The sequence below is a fragment of the Arachis stenosperma genome, chromosome 6, assembly GCF_014773155.1.
Source record: "Arachis stenosperma cultivar V10309 chromosome 6, arast.V10309.gnm1.PFL2, whole genome shotgun sequence".
Lineage (NCBI taxonomy): Eukaryota > Viridiplantae > Streptophyta > Magnoliopsida > Fabales > Fabaceae > Arachis > Arachis stenosperma.
This window is the reverse complement of record NC_080382.1, coordinates 103,711,110-103,735,849: the sequence shown is the minus strand read 5'-3', so window position 1 is coordinate 103,735,849 and position 24,740 is coordinate 103,711,110. Positions and strand designations below refer to the sequence as shown.

The 24,740-nt window shown below is 34.2% G+C and overlaps 1 protein-coding gene across 1 annotated transcript; it reads right to left on the bottom strand.

Annotated features, from left to right (window-relative positions):
• Positions 1-19,017: 19,017 nt before the first annotated feature.
• LOC130934354 (uncharacterized) lies at positions 19,018-20,937 on the bottom strand. Its single transcript, XM_057863932.1, has 5 exons — positions 20,607-20,937; positions 20,272-20,513; positions 19,973-20,176; positions 19,736-19,828; positions 19,018-19,413 (listed from the first exon to the last, which is right to left on the bottom strand). The coding sequence occupies exons 1-5, from the start codon at positions 20,935-20,937 to the stop codon at positions 19,018-19,020; spliced, it is 1,266 nt and encodes a 421-aa protein (XP_057719915.1).
• Between the last annotated feature and the right edge of the window lie 3,803 nt (positions 20,938-24,740).

Below are 24,740 nucleotides of genomic sequence, written 5' to 3'. Positions count from 1 at the left end.
ACACTCCTCCTACTTCCGCCCCGCCATCACCCACAGCTCTTACACCATCCCCTGCTCAGATGTTATTTCAGATCCTTCAGAGGCTAGACCGGCAGGACCGGCAAATGGAGTGACTGGAACGCCACAACAAGCGCCGATACACCTATCTGAAAGAGCTCATTATCAGTACTCACCCACCTCCAGAAGCGAAGGATACCCCGGACTGCACTTCACCTGCCAACACCAGGAGCCATGACGAGCCCGATAGTAGCAATGATACTACCAGCCCCACCTTGCTCCTTACTGATGGCACAAAGGACCGTGCTAAGCTTTAAGTGTGGGGAGGTCAGTACCTGACTTTTGGAGGTAATCTCTCTCTCTATTAACACCAATATGTTGTTTTTCTTTTGCTAGATAGGATAGGTTGCATGATAATAATTGCGTGTATGTATGTTCTGCATGGTTAAAATAATGAGTTTCTCCTCAAAACCCTATTTAGAGCATTTCACTAATTCAAATTGAGAATTTGTGTTAAACTGTTTGAGGATTGTAATTTGGAACATGGTTGATAGCTAAGAACACACAACCTGTAAGATTTTGAGCTTAATTATATGGATACATTATTTAACCATGATTTTTATTCTTGCGTGTTTTCTTCTCTATGATTGTAATCTATGTTTGGTTCCATTCTATATGTCCATTATTTAGTGTATATTCATGCATACATATGATCGAGGCCATCATTTGTTATTAGCTCACTTATCCCAAATAGCCTACCATTTCATCTACCTTTGTTTGCCATTTTGAGCCTTTTTAACCCCTAATTATTCTTTATATTACCACATCACTAGCCTTAAGCAGAAAAATAATTAATTATCCCATTTGAATCTTTGGTTAGCTTAAGATAGAGATTGTGTGTCAATTAAGTGTGGGAAAATGTGGGAACTTTGGTTAGTAAGAAAGTGTTTTGGAGTTATTAACAAATTTTGAGAATTTTGGGTGCTATTCATGTGAAATTATAAAATCATAGGCATTGATCCATTACGCTTTTATTGGAAAATAAATAAATAAAATAAAATAAATAAAATAAATAAATAATTAGAGGACAAAAATTACCCCAATGTTAAGTGCAATAAAAAGATCAATGCATATGTGATGAAATTAAAGAAAATTGATACATGAGTATGTGAAATGTACAAAAGTGAGATTTTGGATAACTAGGCATGAATTTATAATTATATAGAGTGTTGTGTGTTAGGTGGGAACTTATGTTAGTCAAAGATTCAATTATAGCTCACTTGGCCATACATATATCCTCACCCTTACCTTAGCCCCATTACAACCTTGAAAAGACCTCATGATGTTTGCATTTGTACACTAGATATTTATTGATTGGTTAGATGAAGAACAAATTTTAGAAAGCATGACTAGAGGAGACTAGAGTGGATTAACCCTAAACAACTGAGTGATTAGAGTGCATATACTTTTCCAGTGAGGGTTCAATGTTTGATTCTATGTTTTCGGCTTTCATGAGCTATCTTCTTACAAGTTTACTTACATCTTATTGTGTGATTTGAATTAGTGGAATCTGATTTATGTTTGTCTTGGAGGAATTGCTTACTTTTAACCAAGTAGGTAAAAACATCTTAGTATGTAGTTGCATTCATTTACAAAGGTTGCATTGCATAAGTGTTTCTTTCCCCCATTCATTCTTTTGGTCTCCTTGAGCTTAGCATGAGGACATGCTAATGTTTAAGTGTAGAGAAATTGATAAACCATTATTTTATGGTTTATCTTGTGCTAAATTGAGTGGTTTTATCAGTTCTTTGCACACTTATTCATACAAACTGCATGGTTTTATAAATCCTTCCCAATCTTATTCTATGGTGGAAAACTTGCTTCCTAAGCCCTTAAATTATGTATTTCTAATTCCTCTTTATACCATTTGATGCCGTGATCCGTGTGTTAAGTGTTTTCAGGCTTTATAGGGCAGGAATGACTTAGAGGATGGAGGGAAAGCTTGCAAAAATGGAAGGAACACAAGAAACTAAGGAGCTGACCAGCGAGAATCGACGAGCACGCGTACCTGACACGTATGCACAACTTGGCGCATCCCACAACAACGCGAAAGCGTACTTGACGCGTACGCGTGCCACGCGCAGAAGACCATCGATGCGTACGCGTACCTGACGCGTACGCGTGACATGCGCCACGTGCAGAATTTGCTGAAAATGCTGGGGGTGATTTTAGGCTGAGTTTGGACCCAGTTTTCAGCCCATAAACACAGACTAGAGGCAGGGGACAGCAGAGACTCAGAGGACATTCACGCATTCTCATTCATTAGTTTTAGTTTTAGTTTTTGGAATCTCAGAGAGACTTCATAGATTTATGGATTCTCTAATTTTATGCTTTTGAGTTGGATATTGAGAAGAGTTACTACTTCTGTGAAGTTTCTATCATTCTAGTTTGTTTTCTATTCCTTTACTCTTTTATTTCCCATTTATCTTGTTTAGAGTTATATGGATACCTTCAATTTTGGAATTAATTAATGCAAGGATACTTTTCTATTTTATTTCATTATTTGTTGATTATTTTTAATTGAGTTTAATTGCCATGTCTTCTTCCTACTCCCTTTACATGTATGCGAAGATGGCATCCATGTCAATGGAGTAGGTTCTCAACTTGACTTTGGAGTTGATTAATAGGAGACCCTTGAGTTGGAATGCTCAAAAGTTAACTGGTAATGAAAAATTGTTGGCTGGCTCTCTAGTCACTAACGCTAATTCTTTCCAAAGAAGAGGATTAGGACTTGTGAATAAGAATTGGCTCAATTATTTGACTTTCCCTTATTCGGTAAGGGTTAACTAAGTAAAAACAATAACCTGTCACTATTACTCTTGGGAAAATCTAACAAGGATAGAACTTCCGATTAATCTTCTCTTAGTCAAGGCTTTTATTTTAATTACATAAAATTCCTTTTCAATTTCCACTTCTTTAATTTATAATCATTTATTTGCCCATTCCATAAACTCCAAATTTCTTAAGAAACTCCTGATCAATAAATAGCACTTTCTCAGCACCTCGTCGGTAGACGACATGGGAATTCTACTCCCAGTATTTTGTTCTTAATTTTGTGACAACCCTTTTTAAATTGATATGCGGAATTTTCATCGTTTAGGAACTTTACTTGCAACGTAAATTTTTATTATAAATTCTTAATCGGTAATTTTTCGCACGTCAGTCACAATCCTCTTTTTGTTGCTCTTGTTGGTTGCCTTCACTTCTTGGATATCAAGACTTGGGTGTTGTGTGTTTGTTGGAGTGTCATTTTCATCAAAAGCTTCTTGCATTGGTGGTTCAATGAGCCCTTCAACTATGTAGCTCTCTGCTTCAATTGAGTATGAACTTCCTTGATTGGCTTCCTTCCCTTCTTTTACATGATAATTCATTGAGTCCTTTGGGGTTGAAGTTTCATGTTCCTCTGTCACCTCAATTAGCTTCTGTTAATATGGAGCTACAGGTTCAACTACCTCCACAACCTCCTTCTCCATTGAAGTTTCATTTGGTATTGGAGCCTCTTTTACTTGTTCTTCCACTTCCTCCTTTGCACTCAACATTTGATTTAATAGCACTTTTATGGAGGAGCAATCTTCCATGTATGTATTGACAATACAATCAAATGATGATGTTTCTCGATGAACAGAATATGAAGCATTGAAATTCCATTCCCAGCCATAATTTGTGTCAGTGTCATAACAATATGAGTCACTTTGTGGCTCTGGGAAGTAGTTCATTTCACTTGATTGTTCATACTCTCTCATTCTTTGTTGATATTCCCAGTCACCATGAGAATAATGACATGAATCATTTTGTGGTGTTGGGTAATATCCCATGAAGGTGTCTTGATCATTTTGTGGCTTTGGAGCATATCCCCACTGGTTAGATTGCTCATAATTTATCATTTCTTGGTGATATTCCCAGCCATCATTAGGATAATAAATTGAATCATATTGTGATGGTGGCCAATATCCCATGAAATTTTTTTGATCAAAAGATAAAGTGAAGTCCATTTGAATTTTGTAAATCATAATTACCAATGAAAACTAAAATTACTTATATCAGAGATGAGAATTTCTTAGTGAGGCAATAACATAAACACCTTAGTGTCAAGAGAAAAAAGAAAATTAAAAGAACTTAAATGACAAAAACAAAGAAAATGCTTAATCTAGACTCATCACCCACTCAATCATTGTCGATCTTAATCAATCCCCGGCAACGGCGCCAAAAACTTGATAACAAAAAATTAATTCTCCGCACTAACTAACCGGCAAGTGTATCAGGTCGCATCAAGTAGTAAAACTCACAAGAGTGAGGTCGATCCCACGAGAATTGATGGATCAAGCAACTTTAGGATGGTAATTAGTCTAGTCAAGCTAATAGTGAAGAGAGTGTGGTTAAATTGATTTAACAGAATGTAAATTGTAGAAAATGTAAAGGGCTTTGGGTACAGGGAAATTAAAAAAATCAGTGAATCAAAGCAACCAGTAACAGAAAGAAAAATTCATCAAGGATCGGAGATAGAAGAATCCACAATGAATCAAATGGGTCTCAACTTATTTCTCAATCATATGAGTAGATCCATGGCAGATTTAAATTGATTGGATCCTAATTCCTTGGTAATCTAATCTCTCTAATCACAATCAATCTTGCCAATTCCTTGATCCAATTGTCATGAGAAGAGGTTAAGTATTTTCTCTCATCTATAAGCCACACAAACTCTCAAGATCTCAATTCCTCCCGAATGGCATTGATCAAGAGAGCTGTGAGAAACAGAGCTTCAGTTCTAATTTCCATGATTCTCCTTCCGAGGCTCACATGAAAATTCGCAGATTCAAACCCCCTTTCGAAGTGAATGGATCTCAATCAAAACAGAAGTTATTTCTTAGCTATCCAGATGAATTGAGAAGAAGAAGATGTTCATTTAATCATGTGAATTAAAATAGAGCTCCTCCCCCTAATTAATTGGGGTTCAGTGGATCATAGCTCAAAGAACATTAGCAGAAAATGTAAATTGCAAGAAAGTAAATCAAGCTCAATAGAAACAGCAATATAACAGTGGCAGAAAGGAAAGTTGCAGAAGAGAATTGCAGAATTGAAATTGCATAAGCTAAGTTGAATTCAATACTGAAGTGTAAAAGTGCAGAAAAATAAAAGTGTTTACAAGAGCCTTCCATTCTGCTGCTACTCCTACTACTACTCCTCCTCCTAATGCCGCCTTCTGAATCCCCCCTCTAATGAAACGAAACTAATGCCTTTATATAGGCTTTCCTGAATGACAAATGCAATTGAAATTGAAAACAAATTACAAAAAAATGAAATTCCTATTCTAACTGTTTTTTGTGCCTTTGAGTGGTGCCAATGGGCTCTGCTTGCTTTGAGCAGAAATTCACTTTCAGTTGAGTGTAGCGTTCATTTGGAAAACGGAGCGCTTTTACACCCACGCGTACGATCTCCTGCGCGTGCACGTCTTTGCTAGCTGAATGCATCATCTCCTGTACGCGTGCTTCGCGCCCATGCGTCCCCTTGCATTTTTGCACATCGACGCGTACGCGTAACATATGCGTGCGCGTCGTCATTGTTTTCAGCCTCAGCCATGCTTGCATGCTACATTCACACGTGCGAGTCCTTGAAAGCATTCGTTTAATGAGCGCAATGTTCACGCCATGAACGCTCCCCACGCGTGTGCGTCTTCTGCGCGTGCGCGTGGGTGGCAAAATGTTGATCCCAAACTTCCGCGGCAACCACGCGTGTGCGTGCTTCATCCCAGATGCTCCATCGACGCGTGTACGTCATGTATGCGTGCACATCGGTTGCAAAACTTTCAATTCCAAATTCAAAATTGCTTGAAAATGCTCATTAAGCCAACGTAGCGCTCTCTATGCAAATGAGCATCAATCACATCTACGCGTACGCGTCATGCACGCGTACGCGTGGGTCTTAAAAAATCGTTGCCGGCACGTAAGCATCCTGTACGTGTGTGCGTCGCTAGAGAGCGTGGCGTTCTTTATTTGAATGCAGCGTTACTCTGCACTGCCCTTTTTTTCTCTATTTTTCACCTGAAATCAACCAAACATGCAATCAAAGTCTCACCAAAATCATAAGGTTTTGCATCATTCATGATAATCACCTAATTCTTGCCTAAATCTCATGATTTTATATAAAATTAATGATGTTTGATTGAATCAAGATAAACATGAAATTTCACTCCAATCACTTACTTATTGTGCAAGAAAGTGCATGAAACTTAATGAAACAGATAAAAATTGCTAGTAAAACATGTACAAAATGACGTGTCATCAGTATCTAAAGTCTAAAAGATAATATATCTAAAATCGAAAATATAATTATCTAAAGTCCAGAAGATAATATCTGGTTTTATTCTCATTTAATTCCAAATCAAAAGTAATTATGACATATTCAATTTAGCATTTATAACAATAAATGAGATCACCATTATATAAGTCATTTAATTTGAAATAGCATAATTTATGGTTATAATTAATATATGTATTGCTCACAAACAAATTAGGAAATTAAATAATTTCCTAACAATCTTCCACTTGGGCTATATATATATTCTTTCTTGACGTAATCACATTTTATAAACTTTATGCGCGTATCTGAATGTTATTTCCCTTATTACTTTAACAATCTGGTCTGCCTCATATATTAGATATGGAATCACTACAGCTTTTATCACATTAATGTCGTGACTGAACCTTAACAATCACCATCCTAATATACTTAACGACATAGATCAAGTTTGGATGAGTAATATGAAAACTACATGCCAAATGATCTCATGCATATCTGTTTCTAACTAGTCCAACTTTAAAAGCTTTATTGAGATCAAACATAAAATAAATATTGCAAAATGAACATTTCACATAACATGAAATAAACCATAAACTAAATTCTGTAGAAAATAATTCAATATCTGTCACAGGACATATAGCATAAAATAAACTCCTACTAAACCAAGGCATCACAAATACTGACACCCATCCGAGCAGTGTGATCATGAAAGACTTTAGGGATCAATCCCTTACTTAATGGGTCTGCTAGCATATACTCTGTTCCTACATGTTCTATGGAAGTCTGTTTCTCTTAAACTTTATCCTTGACAACTATGAACTTGATGTCTATATGCTTCGATTTTGTCAAGCTCTTATTATGGTTGGAGTACAGTACTGCTGATTTGTTGTCCCAGAATATCTTTAATGGCTTTTCAATATCACCAACTATATGAATCTCAATGACAAAGTTTCACAACCCTATGCCATGTTTGGATGCCTCAAAGAAAGCAACGTATTCTGCCTTAATTGTTGAGGAAGCTACACGATTTTGATTGTTAGACTTCCATATAATAGCTCTTACAGCCAAAATAAAGATACAACTTGAAGTAGAGCATATACTGTAACACCCTAACTTTTAGCACGTCATGATCGTACCAAAAGTAAGGCGTTACGGACCCGATTTCCTTTATTATAAATTTACTACTGAGCCTTTACGTCAATATCGCGTTTCAGTTTTTAGAAAATTTCAAAAAAAGATTTTAGTAATTGAAAATCACATAACAAAAGATCTTCAAATAATAATAATCACATAATTACTAATAATAATAGATGTTATACGATTAAATTCAATGTAAAACTCAAATACAATACCTATCCCTCTGGATAAAATAAAAACCCTAAAGCAACAAGGACGATGGAACTCTATAAAAACAACAGGAATCACAAGTAAATCTACGAATCGTCTGCAGCTTCTTACTGAATCTCCGAACCTGTGTCACTGAAAGGGTGAAAGTTTTGGGGTGAGAACAAACCACTCGTTCTCAGTAGGGAATGGGAATGCCGAAAAAGTAATGATATAAAGTGCAAATAATTAACTTTACTCAATAAAAATATATTTTTATCAAACGCTTTGAAAATACTCTTGGTTCTACTTTAGATAATTAATTACTTCCTTTTAAAATCTCTTAACTCAAAACAAAACTTAAATATAAAAATTAGTCATATTTTCTATCTCTCAGCTACATAGTTAATCCTCCGTCAAATGTCAACTCGTAATCACTTTAATACACGCACAAACAAATAGTGCAAGCAAGAGATTCAATTCAATGTACAAGCAAATCACAACAAGACAAACAATACAATCACAAAGTAATAAGACAAGCAAGTGCAATCAAATGCAAATGTCCAAACAACATGATGCATGTCTATCCCTAACGCAGGCTATGAGCTCATGTGTCGGTTGCCTACTCGCTCCCGATATTACCCGGGCACAAGTCCCAGATATGACTTTCCAGATGCATCAGTGTGCTTATAAGTCATACGGCTAGGCCGCATCAGTGTGACTTTCCAAATCAATAAGCGTACATCTGGAAAACAGTTCTCAGTGTGTAGGCGTCCCCACTTTACATTTGGCACTAAGGCCCAAACAATGTCACATCTGCTCTCCTGTGGTAGACACTTCATTAATTAATATATTCTTTAAAATCTTGTTCTCTGCTCTCATGTGGTAGAGATTCCTTTTCTTAATAAATCAAGCTCAAATCTTTACTTAAAACAAAATCTCTCCTTAAAAAATTGGGTTTAACATTATATTTTCCTTAATAAATCAAACTTTAAAATAGAGTAAATCTTTTCTTAACTAAATATATTTTAAATAATTTAATTTTCCAAAACCAAATCTTTTGAAATAACTTTTCAAATAAAACCTCAGATTTTATAAAATTTCGGTGGTATTTTCTCTAAAATTCGGTCTAAACCACCCTATTCCTCAACAATTCACCAGCCTTTTTCTCAACAATTCTCAAATCAGCGAAATGCTTAATAATCAGAAAACAGTCACATTCACAGCAATAATTCATACTCAACAACATTACTATTATTAATATATATATATATATATATATATATATATATATATTTGTAATTATTCAATTAATTTTGTAGGAATTCTAAATTAAAAACGTTTATCTTTAAAAAAATAAATCCCCTACCTCCATATGAAATCAAAATCCACAAAAGTTCTGGAGAAACTTTTGACCGAGCTGCTGAAAAGGAAAGCGTCAGAAATCATCTGTGTCTTCTAGAACTCCAGTTGGCTGAACTCAAGGGAAAGAGGAGCTACGTCACCGTCAGCCTCCATCGAACAAAAGTGACGCCAACGTGTAGAGGAAGAAGATAGAAACACTTTTATCGGATTAAATTTTTTATTGGAATTACGGATCGTAAGAAATTGAACTCGAAAGATTTTTGGTGCCATGGTTTCTCGTTCTTCTCGCTCACGGCATTCTTCCTTTTTTTTTTTCTTTAGTTCATGTTGATGAATGAAAGGAAATGAGGGTGATTAAAGGCTAAGGGTGTTGAATGAGAAATTTTGTGGTATTAAATATCATTAGGTGTCAAGCTTATATACATATTTATTCATGCACCTAAGCCACGTCTCCATTTTCTTTCTTTTATTTTCTTCATTTTCGGTGGGAAAGGAATGAATGATTAAAGGAAATTGGTAATAAGTTATAATGTGGTGTTTAATGTTATTAGGTGTCATGGCTAATAAATAAAATGAAACATGTGTCATAGTTATATATGCATATATGCTAATAAGTCATATTTCTATTTCTTTCTTTTATTCCCTTAATATGTCCGTTGGTGATGATGATTCATATGATGAAAAATGATGATTATAATTAGGTGACATAGGTTATATGTATATATATACACATAATAGGCTCATATCTAATAATAATAATAATAATAATAATAATAATAATAATAATAATAATAACTTAAAATATAATAAAATTTAATTTTAAAAATTCGGGTGTTATATATATTATCTTGGCATCCCACATAAGGTACCCAATGATCTCCAAATTTTCTTATCTCTGATAAGTAAGCATGTAATTCTTTGTTCTCTTCAGATAACGCATTACGTGTTTAACAGCTATCCAATGATCCATACCCAGATTGCTCAAGTATCTATCTAACACTCTCACTATGAATGATATATCGGGACATGTGCAGACTTGAGCATACATTAAGCTTCCTAGAGCTGATGCATAAGGTTTATCATGTATTGCTGTCATCTCAAACTCATTTTTGGGACATTACTTGATACTCAATTGTCTTCTTTAGCTACAGGTGTATCCATTGGTCTACAATTTTTCACCATATCTACTTAAAATATTTTCAATATAGTTCTTTTGTGATACCATTGACAGGAAGTTTGTTTGAGACCATAGATGTATTTCTTTAACTTACAAGCCATAGATTTTGAATCGCTTGATATAAAATTTTTTGGTTGTATCATATACATCATTTTATCAATGTCACCATTGAGAAACGCGGTCTTTACATCCATCTGATGTAGCTCCAAGTCAAAATGAGCTACTAGTGCCATTATGGTTCTAAAAGAGTCTTTCGATGATAGCAGAGAGAAAGTTTCTTTATAATCTATGCCTTCCTTTTAGGTAAAGCCTTTAGCAACTAGATGAGCTTTATATCTCTTAACATTACCCTTAGAATCTCTTTTGATTTTAAATATCCATTTATAACCAATTGGTTTCACACCTTAGGTAATTCTACGAGATCCCAAACATCATTGTCTTTCATAGACTTTATCTCTTCTTTCAAGGCATCAATCCACTTTTCAGAGTTAGAAATTTGCATAGCTTGAAGAAAATTGATTGGGTCATTTTCTGTCAAACCAATGACATCCTCATGTTCTTGGAGATAGACAACATATTCATCTGAAATTACACTTCTCATTTCTCTGTTGAATTTCTTTAATGGCACTTTTTGAAGTTGTTGAGCTTGTTGTATGGGTTGGGGTTGAGGAGGATTCTCATTATTTTCCTGTGCTGTAGTAGTATTTTGAGCAACAACGATATTCTCATTGTTCTCTTGTACTGTAACTAGATCTATAGTAAGATTCTCATTGTGTTCTTGTACTATAACTGTGTCTTGAACAATAATAGGTACAAAGACCTGATCATTATCAATTATAGAATCCTCATCAAAAGCAACATTCCTAATATGTCCTTCCCCCCCCCCCAAAATCAACATCCTCAAGAAATATCGCATTTTCCGTTTCAAAAATAGACCTTGATGCAGGATTGTAAAACTTATGCCCCCATGAACGCTGAGCGTAACCAACAAAGTAGCAACTAATTGTTCTTGAGTTCAATTTTCTTTCATGCGGCCTATAACCCAAACGTGCAAATGCCTTATATTGGGCCATTTTTCAGTCCAAATTTCATAAGGGAGAATGACTAATCATACTTCTCATCATGTCCTTAAGAGTTCGGCTCCTTCTCTCTGCAACACCATTCATGCTAGGTTTTCCTGGCATGGTGTATTGCGACAATACCGCACTCCTCTAGAAAAAGAGCGAAAGGCCCAGGACGTTGTTCACCTGAACCGTCATATCTTTCGTAGTATTCACCACCATGATCATATTTGACAGCTTTAATTTTCTTCCCAAGTCGAAGTTCAACTTCAGCTTTGAAAGACTTGAAAGCATCCAAGGCATGGAACTTTTCATGAATCCAATATAGATAACCGTAACAAGAGTAACCATCTATGAATGTAATTATATACCATTGTCCATTCCAAGAGACAGTAAAAAATGGGCCACATATATCGTTATATATCAGTTCTAAGACATCTTTAACTCTCTTGACACCTAATTTCCTTTTGTTTTTCCTTTTTCCCTTTATGCACTCAACGCAGACTCCAAAGTTTGCCAAATTTAGGGTTCCAAGAATTCCATCCGACACGAGCCTCTGAATTTTCTGTTTAGATATGTGACCTAGGCGTTTGTGCTATAATGATGCCGAATTTTCATTTAATTTTCGTTTTGTACCTGTTTGTAGTATTTCATTATTATAGGAATTCAAATTAATCCTATATAGATTATCCACCAAACGACCAAAGCAAATATTATTCGAATTATAAAAGAGACTGACTTTATTATTTTTGAATGAACAAAAATAACCAGATTTGTCTAAACGAGAAATAGAAACTAAGTTTCGCCTAAATGACAGTACATGAAACGTCTCAAATAAATCCAAGTAAAATCCACTCGTGGAACATAATCTAAAGGTTCCTATAGCTTCGATTGCAACTATATTATCGTCTGCCACATAGATATATCTTTCAGTATTACTTGGCGGTCGACTCCACAGGCAACCATGTATAGTAACACTTACATGAGTAGTAGCAGCAGAATCTACCCACCAGGTATCAACAGGTGCATAACTTAAACTAGCCTCAAAACAAACAAACGAAAGTAAGAATCATTCCTTTCTTTACACGCTAAGTGGGATATTTGGTACAATTCTTCTTCACGTATCCCACCTTCTTACAGAAAAACAGGTTGAAGCTTGATCCTATTGCTTAGCCTTTTTCTGCTGAGAAGGTGCATCCACAGTAGTATCACACTTTCTTTTATACTAAGAAGATAAAACCATGTGAGCACTTTCAGTCTTATCTTGCTGCAACCTCTCTTCTTCTTGCCCACAGTGAGATATAAGCTCATTTAGGGACCAAGTCTCCTTCAAAGTGTTATAACTCACTTTGAATTGCCCAAAGTGTGCAGGAAGAGAGATCAAAATAAAATGCACGAGAAAATCTTCAGACAACTCTAACTTTAGTGCTTTCAATTTTGAAGCAAGATGAGACATTTCCATAATGTACTCCCTTCTGTTTCCATTACTTTTGTACCTCATGGAGACAAGTTTGCTCAAAAGGCTTATTGCCTCCTCCTTTTCATTCATAACAAAGAATTTTTCAACATCTTTCAGAAACTGTTCGACATCTTTATCCTCAGTAATTGAGCCCTGAAACCCCTCAGGAGTTGAGTGTTTCATGATCATAATGCTCATTCGATTGGATCTCTCCCACTTCTTTATTTTAACCTTATTGAGATTTTCTAGAGTGGAAGCGGGTTTTTCCTCTCGAAGAGCTATATCCAGATCCATACAACCGAGGAGAATCTCCATGGTATCCTCTCAAACCTTAAAGTTTGAACCATTCAGCATAGGAATACTGCTAATTTGTGTAGAAACATTGGTAATTGAAGCTATAGTTTCTTTATTAGAACAAAAAAATGCAGTATGTAACGACCCAATTCTCAGTACGTCATGATCATACTGAAAATCGAGTGTCACCAACTTGCTTACCCAAAACTTTAACTATTTACTATTAAGCCTGTAATCGTATTAGTGTACTATCGAATCTTTGGAAAAAACTTTTTCTTTATAAAAAAAGTTTTTGAGAGCAACTAATTAAACATACACAAGCCATAATAAGGAATTAAGTAAAGCATACACAAAGCCAACATTATATATAAATATAACTTATATCATAGATCATATATACATATAAAGGTATTGTCATATATATCACAAGTTAGCGTACAACCCTTCACATCTTGCTACAATGTACAAAATCAACATTTAGGGCCCTGGTCTATATAGGAATCCCCTAAGCTAGCGCCCGAAACTAGCTTAGTCAACTGTATACACCCTACTCTCTCAGCGAATCTAATCAAAAGTGAGAGACTAACACAAAAGCTAAGTTAACACACAAAAAGAACTACCAAAAGGCAACATCCTCAACTCCCAGGCATCAACTATTATCGTTAGAGAAAATCACAATCACGTCTGAACACTCCTCAGGATCCTCATCCTCATCATCTGAAATCTCAATAATCTCAAGAGGGGGCTCTGGCACTCGTACTACTGGTCTGACCAATACTCGTCAGTCCTCTAATGGAGGCGGTGAGCGGCTCCTCAGATGACAGCTCTGATGAAGATGTTGAGATCTGCTCTGCAGGGATATTCTCCTTCGGTATAGGCTTTAGTATATGCTCCTCCATAGGCTCAAACTCAGGGTCCACCTGATCCGTAGGCTGATCGGGATATTGATGAGGTACAAGCTTGTCATGGAACAGGTGAAGCAGAGCATCTAGGTGAAGCCAGTGCAACGAAAACTCATAAGGCATATTGAAGTTAAAGTGTGGAGTGTTAACCGAATGACGAAAGGGGTGGTAACAGAGAATGTACATACGGGTCCTAATCTCCGCAGCTACTACGTAAACCCTATGCTGTACAATATCCTCATATATATAGGGAGGGTCCGTCTCATAAAACAAAACTCCGGTCTCCATTTGAAGGGAAGGAAGGAAAGGGGAAAGAACTGGGGGGTTCTTAATATGGTTGGGGTAGTTAGTCAAGTAAGGATTATCACAGTTCAATTAATTCACAACGAAAGCTACAAGTTCCACAAAGATATATCTAATCATCACAATTTAGAATAACATTAAGGAATGCATAAACACAAGAAGGCAATCACAAACAATTTCACTGTATCAAGTAAAATGCAAATGCGCAACAAGGATGATGCATTTCTAGTCCTATCACAGGCTGTGAGCTCATGTGTCGGTTGCCTACCCGCTCCTGACATTACCTAGGCACAGATCCCAGATATGGCTTTCCAGATGCATACAGTATGCATATAAGTCTTACGGCCAGACCGTATATAGTGTGACTTTTAAATGTATTGTAATATGCTTACATCCAAAAAACAGTTTCAATGTGCGGGCGTCCCCACTATACATTCGGCACTAATACCCAAACAAGGTCGCATCTGCTCTCCTATGGCAGTCAGTCTTTTAAAGCTTTTTCTTTTTCTTTATCTTTTCCCTCTGTTCTCCTATGACATAGATCCCTTTAGTTAATACATTCTTTTCTTTTCTGTGTTCTACTCTCTTGTAGCAGAGATTCCTTTAATTGTCTTTCTTTCTTTTACTTTTCGTTCTTTTTCTTTTCTTTCTTATCATTCCACAATATAAATTGCCTTTAAGAAAAAAATTACAATAATAATAATTAATTTAATATAAATGAATCATTTTAAAAAATAATTTAAAATAATATTTATATTGTTTTTTTTAAATTTAGTTTATAAAATCTTATTTTTAAACTTTTATTAATCACTTTCTAAATCAAAATTTTTTTAATATTCTATTTTTAACCTTACTATTTTATAAAATTATATTTGAACCTTCACTTATTTTTATATTTATAAAAATAATCCTAAACTTTTATAAAATATCTATTTTGTCCTTGAACTTTATTTATCGCCCTAAATACCCGACAACTTATATAATTACAAATTTTACCTTGATTTTTATATACAAATACAATGTTATCCTTTAAAAATAAAATTTAATTATTAATCTCTCTCTTATATCAAAACCGAAACCCTTAACCTTTTTCTTTTAAAATAATACTTGTATTTTAATCTTTTTTCGAGTTTTTCGGTTACTGATTTTTCGTAACTTTTAATTTAATCTCTCGGCCATCAAACCTTATCAATTTTTTTATCCTCAACGATATTTCAACCCAAAAATTTCTAAAATAGTTTGGTCCCTGCTGGTTTCATCACAGTCAAACCATGAACTTCACAAATACATTAATATATTGCAAAAATTCAACATAAACTCGATCTAACTCAATCAAAAATCAATCTCAACGTCAAATCACTTATTCAACACACATTTAATCATTAAGAATGAAATTTTACCTCCGTATGAATTTAAAATATTCGAAGCTTTAGAGAAGTTTATTGAACGAGCAACTTAAGAAAAAAAACGTCAGAAATTGATTCCTCTGCTAAGAACACTAGAGGGCTAAATTTCAAGGAGAAGAAGAGCTATGTCACCGTCAACTTCTATCGAACAAAAATGATACAAACACGTAGAAGATGAGGATACGAACATTTTTATCGGATTAAATTTTTTATTAAAGTTACGGATGAAGGGAAATCGAAGAAGGAAAATAGAAAGAACTCAGTTTCATCATGAAATTCGGCCACTCTGTCTCCGTTTTGATAAAATACAAGTTCGGTTATTGCAATAATGAATTACAGAATGTGCTTAATGAATTGGATGATGATTTGAGCAAGACAATGGTGATTTAACTTTATATATTATTTATTTAACTCATCATATGTCTTTTAATTAGCATCATTACTTAACAATATTCATCTTATTCCTTCTTTTGGCCGATGCATAAGGAAACCAAGGGAAATAAAGCCAAATGTGGCTTTTATATATATATATATATATATATATATATATATATATATATAAGTTAAATATATATGAATTACTAATATAAATGATATTAGTAACTTAAGAATTAAAAGATATTTGATAAAACTTTAGTAAGTCTAAATTCATAAAAAAATATCGATAATTATCTATATCGACAAAAGTCGGATTTGATAATAATATTAATATTATTATCTAGGTTCCATTATAATTAGATCAAGTAAAATAAATAAATAACATAATAATAAATTCTATTATCATTTATTTTATTTTGGAGTTCGAAGTCGACTCGTCAAAATAAAACTAATTATTTTAAAATATTATTTTAAGAAAACTCGCGTTAGTGCAAAAATTAGAGTTGTTACACAGTAAATATTAGTTAAATAATGAGAAAAAAAATCCAAATTGAGATATCTAGAACAATATTAATTTTCAAACTTTGGATAAAAAAATTAACTGTAAGTGATACTCTCATTACAGTAATTAAATATTGTCAAAATTCCTGTCACATATTAAGCTTTTCTTTGGACTGACTTAATGCGCACAGAGAAACTTAAACTTCGTAACTTATTTATTATCGCATATATTTTCTATTAATTGGCCAAATAAAAACCTTCCTTTGGGTTGATTATTGACCGCATAATTAATAGAAAATAAACAAAAGTGTATAATGTTTATTATTTGGCCAAACAATAAACTTTCTTTGGATCGATTATTGTTCACATAAATAATGAACATTATTTTCTATTACTCAAATATTATTAATGTGTACAAATAACTTAGCCAAATATAAATCTTCTTTTAAGTAGATTAATATTCACATAAATGACATATATATAATAATCACTACAAGAAAATAAGCCTTTTGCCACGCTTTAAAAGCGTGCCGAAAAGTGCAAAAAAGCGTGCCGATAGCTTTTTGCCACGCTTTTTGAGCTATCGGCACGCTTTTGAAAGGGTCACATCTGCCAGCGTGTCGGTTGCTCTATCGGCACGCTTTTGTGGATCTATCAGCATGCTTTTTTTGTTGGCACGCTTTCATTTCGTGCCACGCTTAAAAGCGTGGCCATAGGTCTTAACCTATAGGTACGCTTTATAAGCGTACCAAAAAATGCATGTATCACCACGCTTTTAAAACGTCCCAGAATGTATGCTTTGGGTACTCTTTAAAAGCGTACCAATAGGGGAAGATATGTCTACACTTTTTAAACGTGCCAATAGGGTAAACGTATGAGGATATGGGTACGCTTAGAAAACGTGCCAGTAGATGAGGATATGAGTACGCTTTTAAAGCGTGCCGATTGCCAAATTATGGCCACGCTTTTTAAGCGTGCTTGTTGAGCCCAAAATTAAGGTATAGCCACCCTTTTTAAGCGTGCCCATAAGTTTGGTCAAAATTTTTTTATTAATCTTCCTAATATTTCGTGCAAAATTCATATATAATTTTAAAATTATAGACCAAAATAAAATTATATATATTGAACTAATCCAACAAATATAAATTTTCCCATAAAAAAAAAGGCATACATATAAAATTGTCACCATAAAATAAAAGTAGGTTTTGATGACAAAGTACCAAAAAGTAAAGTCATAACAAGTAAATAAGAATTGCCATTCCAACAAGTGTCACATATCTACTTCTTTTATATACTTAGTTACAAAATATCAAATTTCATGAGTAATGTGATCATCCATTATGAGCTCCATTGTTTTTATCACAGCCCTGCAGAATTTTAAATAATCTTGTGTTAGTACATGTTATAAAAGCGACTTCAATTAAGTCCAACAAATCCAATTATAAATCCAAATTGATTAAACATGAAAATGGCAAAGCAACTTTAATTAGGTCCCACAACATTGCATATTTAGCCATTAGAATAAAAAACACATATCAAACACAAAATAAATAGTCTCCTATACATGGTCACAAAAGAAGCTATTCACACACAAATTTCAAATTATTGGGCAGAGGAACAAATATTTACATGAGTAAAAAATTTTCAGAATTCTGGTTACATTTTATTTTTTATTATTATCCATTAGCAGATTTGGTGTGTAGAGTCAAAATTAACTAAGCTAGAAATGGAAGAGGCAAGGAATAACAAGCAATTCGGAAGAGAAGAGATGGTGTAAAGTTGACTCGCAGGTAACAAGACTAAAAAGAATGCTACAATTCACAAGTGCATCATCATCATCATGCAATTGGTTTAGCTGAATGGTAAGCAACCCATCTGTAACTAAAATCCATATTCCTTTTCCCTGATTAATGCTACACTACCTTAGGATAGTAGTAATTAAATTTAAATGACAAGAAAAAAAGGGGAGAAACTGAGAAAGAGAAAATGACAAAGGAGAATATATGGTCAAAATTCAAAACAAAAAAATGAAATTAAATTGCCAAATCTCTTTCTTTCACACACCCTCTATCTCAATTCTCAATTCTCAATCAACAATAATTCAATTCAGCTAGCAACATAAATTCTCAATCAACAATAATCGACAGTTCTCAATTCTCAATTCAGCCAGCATAAATTCTCAATCAACAATAATCAACAATTCTCAATTCTCAATTCAGCCAGCAACATAAATTCTTAATCAACAATAATCAACAATTCTCAATTCTCAATTCAGCCACCATAAATTCTCAATCAACAATAATAAGCAATTCTCAATTCAGCCAACAACATAAATTCTCAATCAGCAATAATCAACAATTTTCAATTCTCAATTCAGCCACCATAAATTCTCAATCAATAATAATCAACAATTCTCAATTCTCAATTCAGCCAGCAACATAAATTTTACATGAAAAACAAAATTCTATAATCTAAATCAAGGGAATGACAATAATTAAAGGCTAGGACAGTTACTTACATCATCGGTTGGTGGAATGTGAGTTGCTTCGGAGGAGTGGGGAGTATTTCTTGGTCTACTACTTGAGGCATCTAAAGGAGAATTTTGGGCTGCTTGCACTAAGGCTGCTACCTCTTCCTCACTCATTCCAGGATTGAGTTGATGCAACATCACCTTTAATAGACCACAAACACCGTCTATCTTCTTTTCTAATGCATGCACCTTATCATTGTATTCAACCTTCACTTGGCGAATCTCCTCATCCTTTCTAAGAGAGCTTCTTGTAATTAAAGTCCCATAACAACGAAGTCGACCTGGTTGGTCCTTTCCTAGCACTGCTACAAATGCATCCTCATGATTTTCCCCCGCTTCTATGCGGCTTTGAAGTTCATTCTACCAAAAGTAACAACAAAAAAAAAAAAAAGATACAAAGTCAAATTAACTTAATATAAATACAAATCTATCTAGCATTCAAATTGTACAAATCCAAATACAAATACAAAACAACTCACAATTGTTGTTTGTGTTTTAGCATCAATTTCTTTTCCATTTTTACTTGTGTGTGTTGCTGTGAAAATTTCAGCCCTTGATGGCTCTTCATTGTTCTCTTTAGAGTCACGCTAGAGTATGAAGAGAAAATTTTATATGAAGCATACTAACTAGACAATATAACATGGATATAAAGGAGAAATCACAAAAAAATAAGTTATGTTACCAGCTGCTTGCGCACTATTGCAAAGTTTGTGAAACCCATTCGGTGAGGACATGTTTGCTTTGACCTATTTTCAGTATTCTTAACAGACATAGCCTAAATATAAACATGAAAAAGAGATATTATTCTTAACGGACACATTTCTTTCTCTTTGAAAAGCACATCACCTTTTTTTGAAATAGCAAGTCTAATCACAAAAAAATCAAGGATAGCTAGAAGAAATAGAAGACATAGCATTACCTTGATAGCGGGAAGACTCCAATACCGAATTAGCTTGCGAAACTGAAATTCAGGAATCTCTAATGGTCGGTTCTTTATCATTTCTTTCTTTGTGTTGTTCTTTAAGAAATGTTCTTTTTTGATTTTACCCTTGTATTTTTTCCATGCACGACAAAATCCCCGCATGACCCACGACTTTGAACTTATTGGAAGAATAAACTTTTGCTATGCAACACATACATTAGAACGCCAAATGTTAGCACACACAACATAACAAATAAATAAATAAATGAACTGTCCATAAAAGCATATTTACATACGTTGGCGTACTCCCACATGCCCTCTTTGATATTATCAGGCACACCATGCCATCTAGTGTATAGCAAAGTTACAAAATGGAGATTTCTAACTGTTGAACCCAAAAATTGGCCTAGGTTAGCTACGACCTCCTTGGTTGGACCAATAGGCTGTCCTTGTAAAAACTCCACCTCCCGTCGATCATTAAAATCAGTGGCATGAAGTTTTTTGCATAAGATCTTGCCACGAGTTTTCTTTTTAGTACCTAAGTCCAATTAGAATAACAGAATTTTAACTCAGACTAATTGAAAAGTAATATAAGCTATAATTAGGCAATAAGGGAGATAAGAAAAACTACCTTCATTACTAGCTTGTCCTCCACTACCCTCAATATTTGCAGCATCTTCCTCATCCTCCTCATCTTCCACGTCTTCGAAATTAATCCCATGCACCTTAAGATACATGTCAATACTCATTCCCTTTTTGTTTGATTCTATGCTCAGCCCACTTGTATCTTCTCCCTCCTCATTAGAACTTGCATCATCTTGATCCATTGTATCATCTTCAACAATTTTTTTATTCCCATTTTTCGAGTTCTTTTTAGCTTGAAACATTACCTCATTCCCACTTTGGGGGTTCTTTTCAGCAGCCTTTGAATTATTCCCAATACCCTCACATTCTTGAAACATTGAGTTTGGTTGGACCTTCTTTTTCTTCTTCGGAGCCCCAGTTTGCTCTTCAAATGCATCTTCCACTATTGTGATGGGTTGTTTTCCCTAACAACTAGGGTTGAAACCTAAGTTTAGTTTTTTCATTGAAAGATCTTTTATTATGCCTCCATGGGTGATTCATGGGTAAAAATCTTCAATGATCCATATAAACAGTCTTGTGACTATGTTTCAAATAGATAGAAGAAGTCTCATTACAACACAGACAAGCCAATTTTCCCTTTGTACTCCAGCCAGATAACATAGCATACGCAGGTAAGTCATTAATTGTCCATAAAAGACATGCTCTCATGTTGAATATTTTTTTTTAAGATTCATATGTTTCTACACCTGACTCCCACAGTTCTTTTAATTCTTCAATAAGTGGTTGAAGAAAGACATCAATGTCATTTCCTGGTGATTGTGGTCCAGGAATGAGTAAAGAGAGTATAAAATAATTAGGCTTCATTCTCATCCAAGGGGGTAGATTGTACACCATCAGAACAACAGGCCATGTACTATGTGTACTGCTCAAAGTTCGAAACGGATTGAACCCGTCGCTTGCTAAGCCTAGTCTCACATTACGAGGATCCTTCGCAAAATCTTCATGTCGACTGTCAAATGCTTTCCATGATTCACCATTAGCAGGATGCCTTAATGAGCCATCTTTAACACGCTCATTATGATGCCAAGACATAGCTTCAACTGTCCCTTGTGCACATGAAAAGTCTTTGAAGTCTGGGAATCAAAGGGAAATGCCTTAGAGTTTTCGAAGCAACTTTACGAGACTTTCTTGATGAGGTTACATCATCCTCTTCCACAACAGGATGCTCAACATAACGGGATAATCCACAAACATGGCATGATACGTCATTCTCATGCCCATTTCGATACAACATGCAGTCATTAGGACATGCATCGATCTTTTGGTAGTCAATACCCAGATTCTTTATCATATTCTTGGTTTTATCAAACGAAGTAAGGATATTCAAATGTGGCATTCCTTCTTTTAATAATTCCAAGAGAGAAGTGAACGACGCATTACTCCAACCATGCAAGCATTTTAACAGGTAAAGACGAATAGTAAAAGATAATCTTGTGAATCCTTTACACCCGGAGTATAGTTCTTGGCTTGTCTCGTCCACCAATTTATAAAATTCCTTTGCACTTTCATTGGGCCCTGTATTTTGTCCATCAAATTGTGTAGTATCTCTGAATCTATCATATAACAGCTCATCAATATTATCATTACAGTTATATTAACCGTCTGTGTCACTGTCAACATCCATAGCAACAAGTGATTCTCCATGATTAAACCACCGCCTATAACCTTCTACAAATCCGTGGCATAGTAAATGGTTATACACGTCATCTCTCTTTAACCAAAGTCTATTACAACACTTTTTACATGGGCATTGAATTTCTTCCCCTTGAGGAATTTCCGCTGATGAAAAAGCAAAATGTAAAAACCTTTCTACACCAAGTTGATATTCTTTCAAATGACGAGGCGTATCCATCCAATCCTTGGAGACATCCATCGAAAACCGATGTATTTCAAATAGATAGCTAAGTTCCTATTCTAAAGACCTTAATTAACGTTAGTCTCACTAACTGCAAATCTAGCTTCCTATGTAACTTATAAGAGACAATGTTTTCCTAACCTCCAAAATACTTTAAAAATAACTAACAAAAAATATCAAAGAAAATTGAGTTTTAGCTATTCTTAAAGAAAGCCTTGAAGTGACCGCCTCGAGAAAGCACTTAAAGTAGTATACATAACATGAATAACAAATTAAGTAGTATACATAACATGAATAATAAATTATACGAGGTTAGGACATAGAGAACCACGACCACATGACCTTTAATGATAGAGGTTCTATTACAAAACAAATAAGTTATAAAAAGTATAATAAGTTATACGAGGTTAGGACATAAATAAACACGATCACATTCACGTAGTTGCCTTTACAAAAGGCGTCGGAATTTTTAAAATGAAACTAAAATAAAGATAGTAGTCAACTAGCACCGCAGAAACTAAATCCGTACCCTAGTAGCAACAGCAGTACCACAGCAGAAGCAAACCAAGAGAGGTGGCCGCAGCAACAGCAGCGAAAACACAACTATTAAAAGCCTGTAATAAAAATAAATAGACTTAAATCAATACTAACAAGATTCAGTAGCAACCAAGCAAACACAAGATTCAGTTCAAGCAAACAAACACAGTTTTCAATTTTACTATTGTATATATTGATTAGTATATGACATGGCAAACAAAGGTAGAAAAAAAAAGTAAATACTAGTTTTGTGTAATGATATATGCAGGTTCTGTTTGGACAACAGCCTTGATCGTAACAAGTTAAAAGGGTTAAAAAAATTGGAAATGAAGAGGTAGCATTAGTGTAGAGCAGTGTCGATGATCATGATCATTATAATCAGCTTAAACAAAAAAAAAGTTTTAAAATCTGCACACATCTGAGCTACAAAAGACTGTGATATGTGATAACAAGACTGAAATCAGATTAAATGGGTGTATTCTATTATTTTCTGATTACTAATTTTGGCTTTATGATTAGATAGTGAGTGTAACCCAAAAAATAAAGTAGTTAACTAATGAAAAGGTTTCAACAAAAATGAGAAGCCACATTCTTGTTCAAATAATAAAAATCAGTCAGCATGAGAGAAATAACAGGCCACAACAACAACAAAAGAACAGAATTAGTAAATCCAACTTCATACGTAGCAGAATTTCAAATCTCACATAGCAATATAACAAAAGAATTCCTTAAGTAACATTTCTAAACAATAAAACTTCAAAAAGAAAATACTTCAAACACCAGAAAACTATCAACATATTTAACTTATTTTTTTTCAAAATTGTAAAAAGATCTTTAGTTACATTACTGCTGCTCACATCTGACCAAGCATGCTTCCATTTGAACTTGTTATTATCCCAATATCAAGTTAACACATTCAGTAGCAACAACTTTTGCTAGTAATGTCTGAAATGCAATAAAAATAATTAAAAAGAGAATGGAGTCAGAAAACTTCAGTAAGGGGAAAAAATGTAAAAAGCAGGTTGAATATTGTCATTAATAGGTACTCAGCAACTTACTCTGTCAGTTCCAAGAGGATCGTACAGAAGAACGCTGGATCTCTTGAGTAATCCAGATGCAAAAAGATCTTTATGCAGTAGGAGCAACTAAAAATATGAAATTCAGAACAATTAGATATTCTGAAACTACAAACATAAATAGTATATCTGAGCTTGCTTATTATTTAACAAGATAAATACAACAATATATAAGAAACAAGCCTGAAAATGTTCTTAAACAAAAAAAATTCTTGAAGGAGAAGCATATTATTTTCCATCAAATAGAGAAAGCTAAGAAATACTTAATGACTGAAAATAAGAACACATGTTCCAACATTCAATTTTGCGTTATAATTGAAAATAGTTGAGAATAAGTCTCTACGATAAGCTACCATTTTAATATCATCAAGAAACGGAAAACATTTATTTATATTTTAATTACTTAAAAACGAAAAAATATGCAAAATTGATTTTCTTTATTCAGTTAAAAAAATTTAATGGGTAAAATAATCTAAAACAAACACACTCTTAATTTAAAAAACAGTCACTCGAGTAATTGTCTGTATCCTAAAATATTGCAAAAAGAAGTTCATTGGAGACACATTCAATTATTCACAATGCAGAATCTAATAAACCCATATTCAATTATTCACAATACAAAACCCTGTGATTTCTGGTGCGATTCATTCAT

Coding starts and splice junctions, on each gene's coding strand:
- LOC130934354 (XM_057863932.1), bottom strand. CDS start 20,937: ATGTTTCAAGAATGTGAGGGTATTGGGAATAATTCAAAGGCTGCTGAA. Junction 20,177..20,271: donor GCATGTGGGAGTACGCCAAC/GTATGTAAATAT, acceptor TGTGTTGCATAG/CAAAAGTTTATTCTTCCAAT. Junction 19,829..19,972: donor GGAGTCTTCCCGCTATCAAG/GTAATGCTATGT, acceptor GTTTATATTTAG/GCTATGTCTGTTAAGAATAC.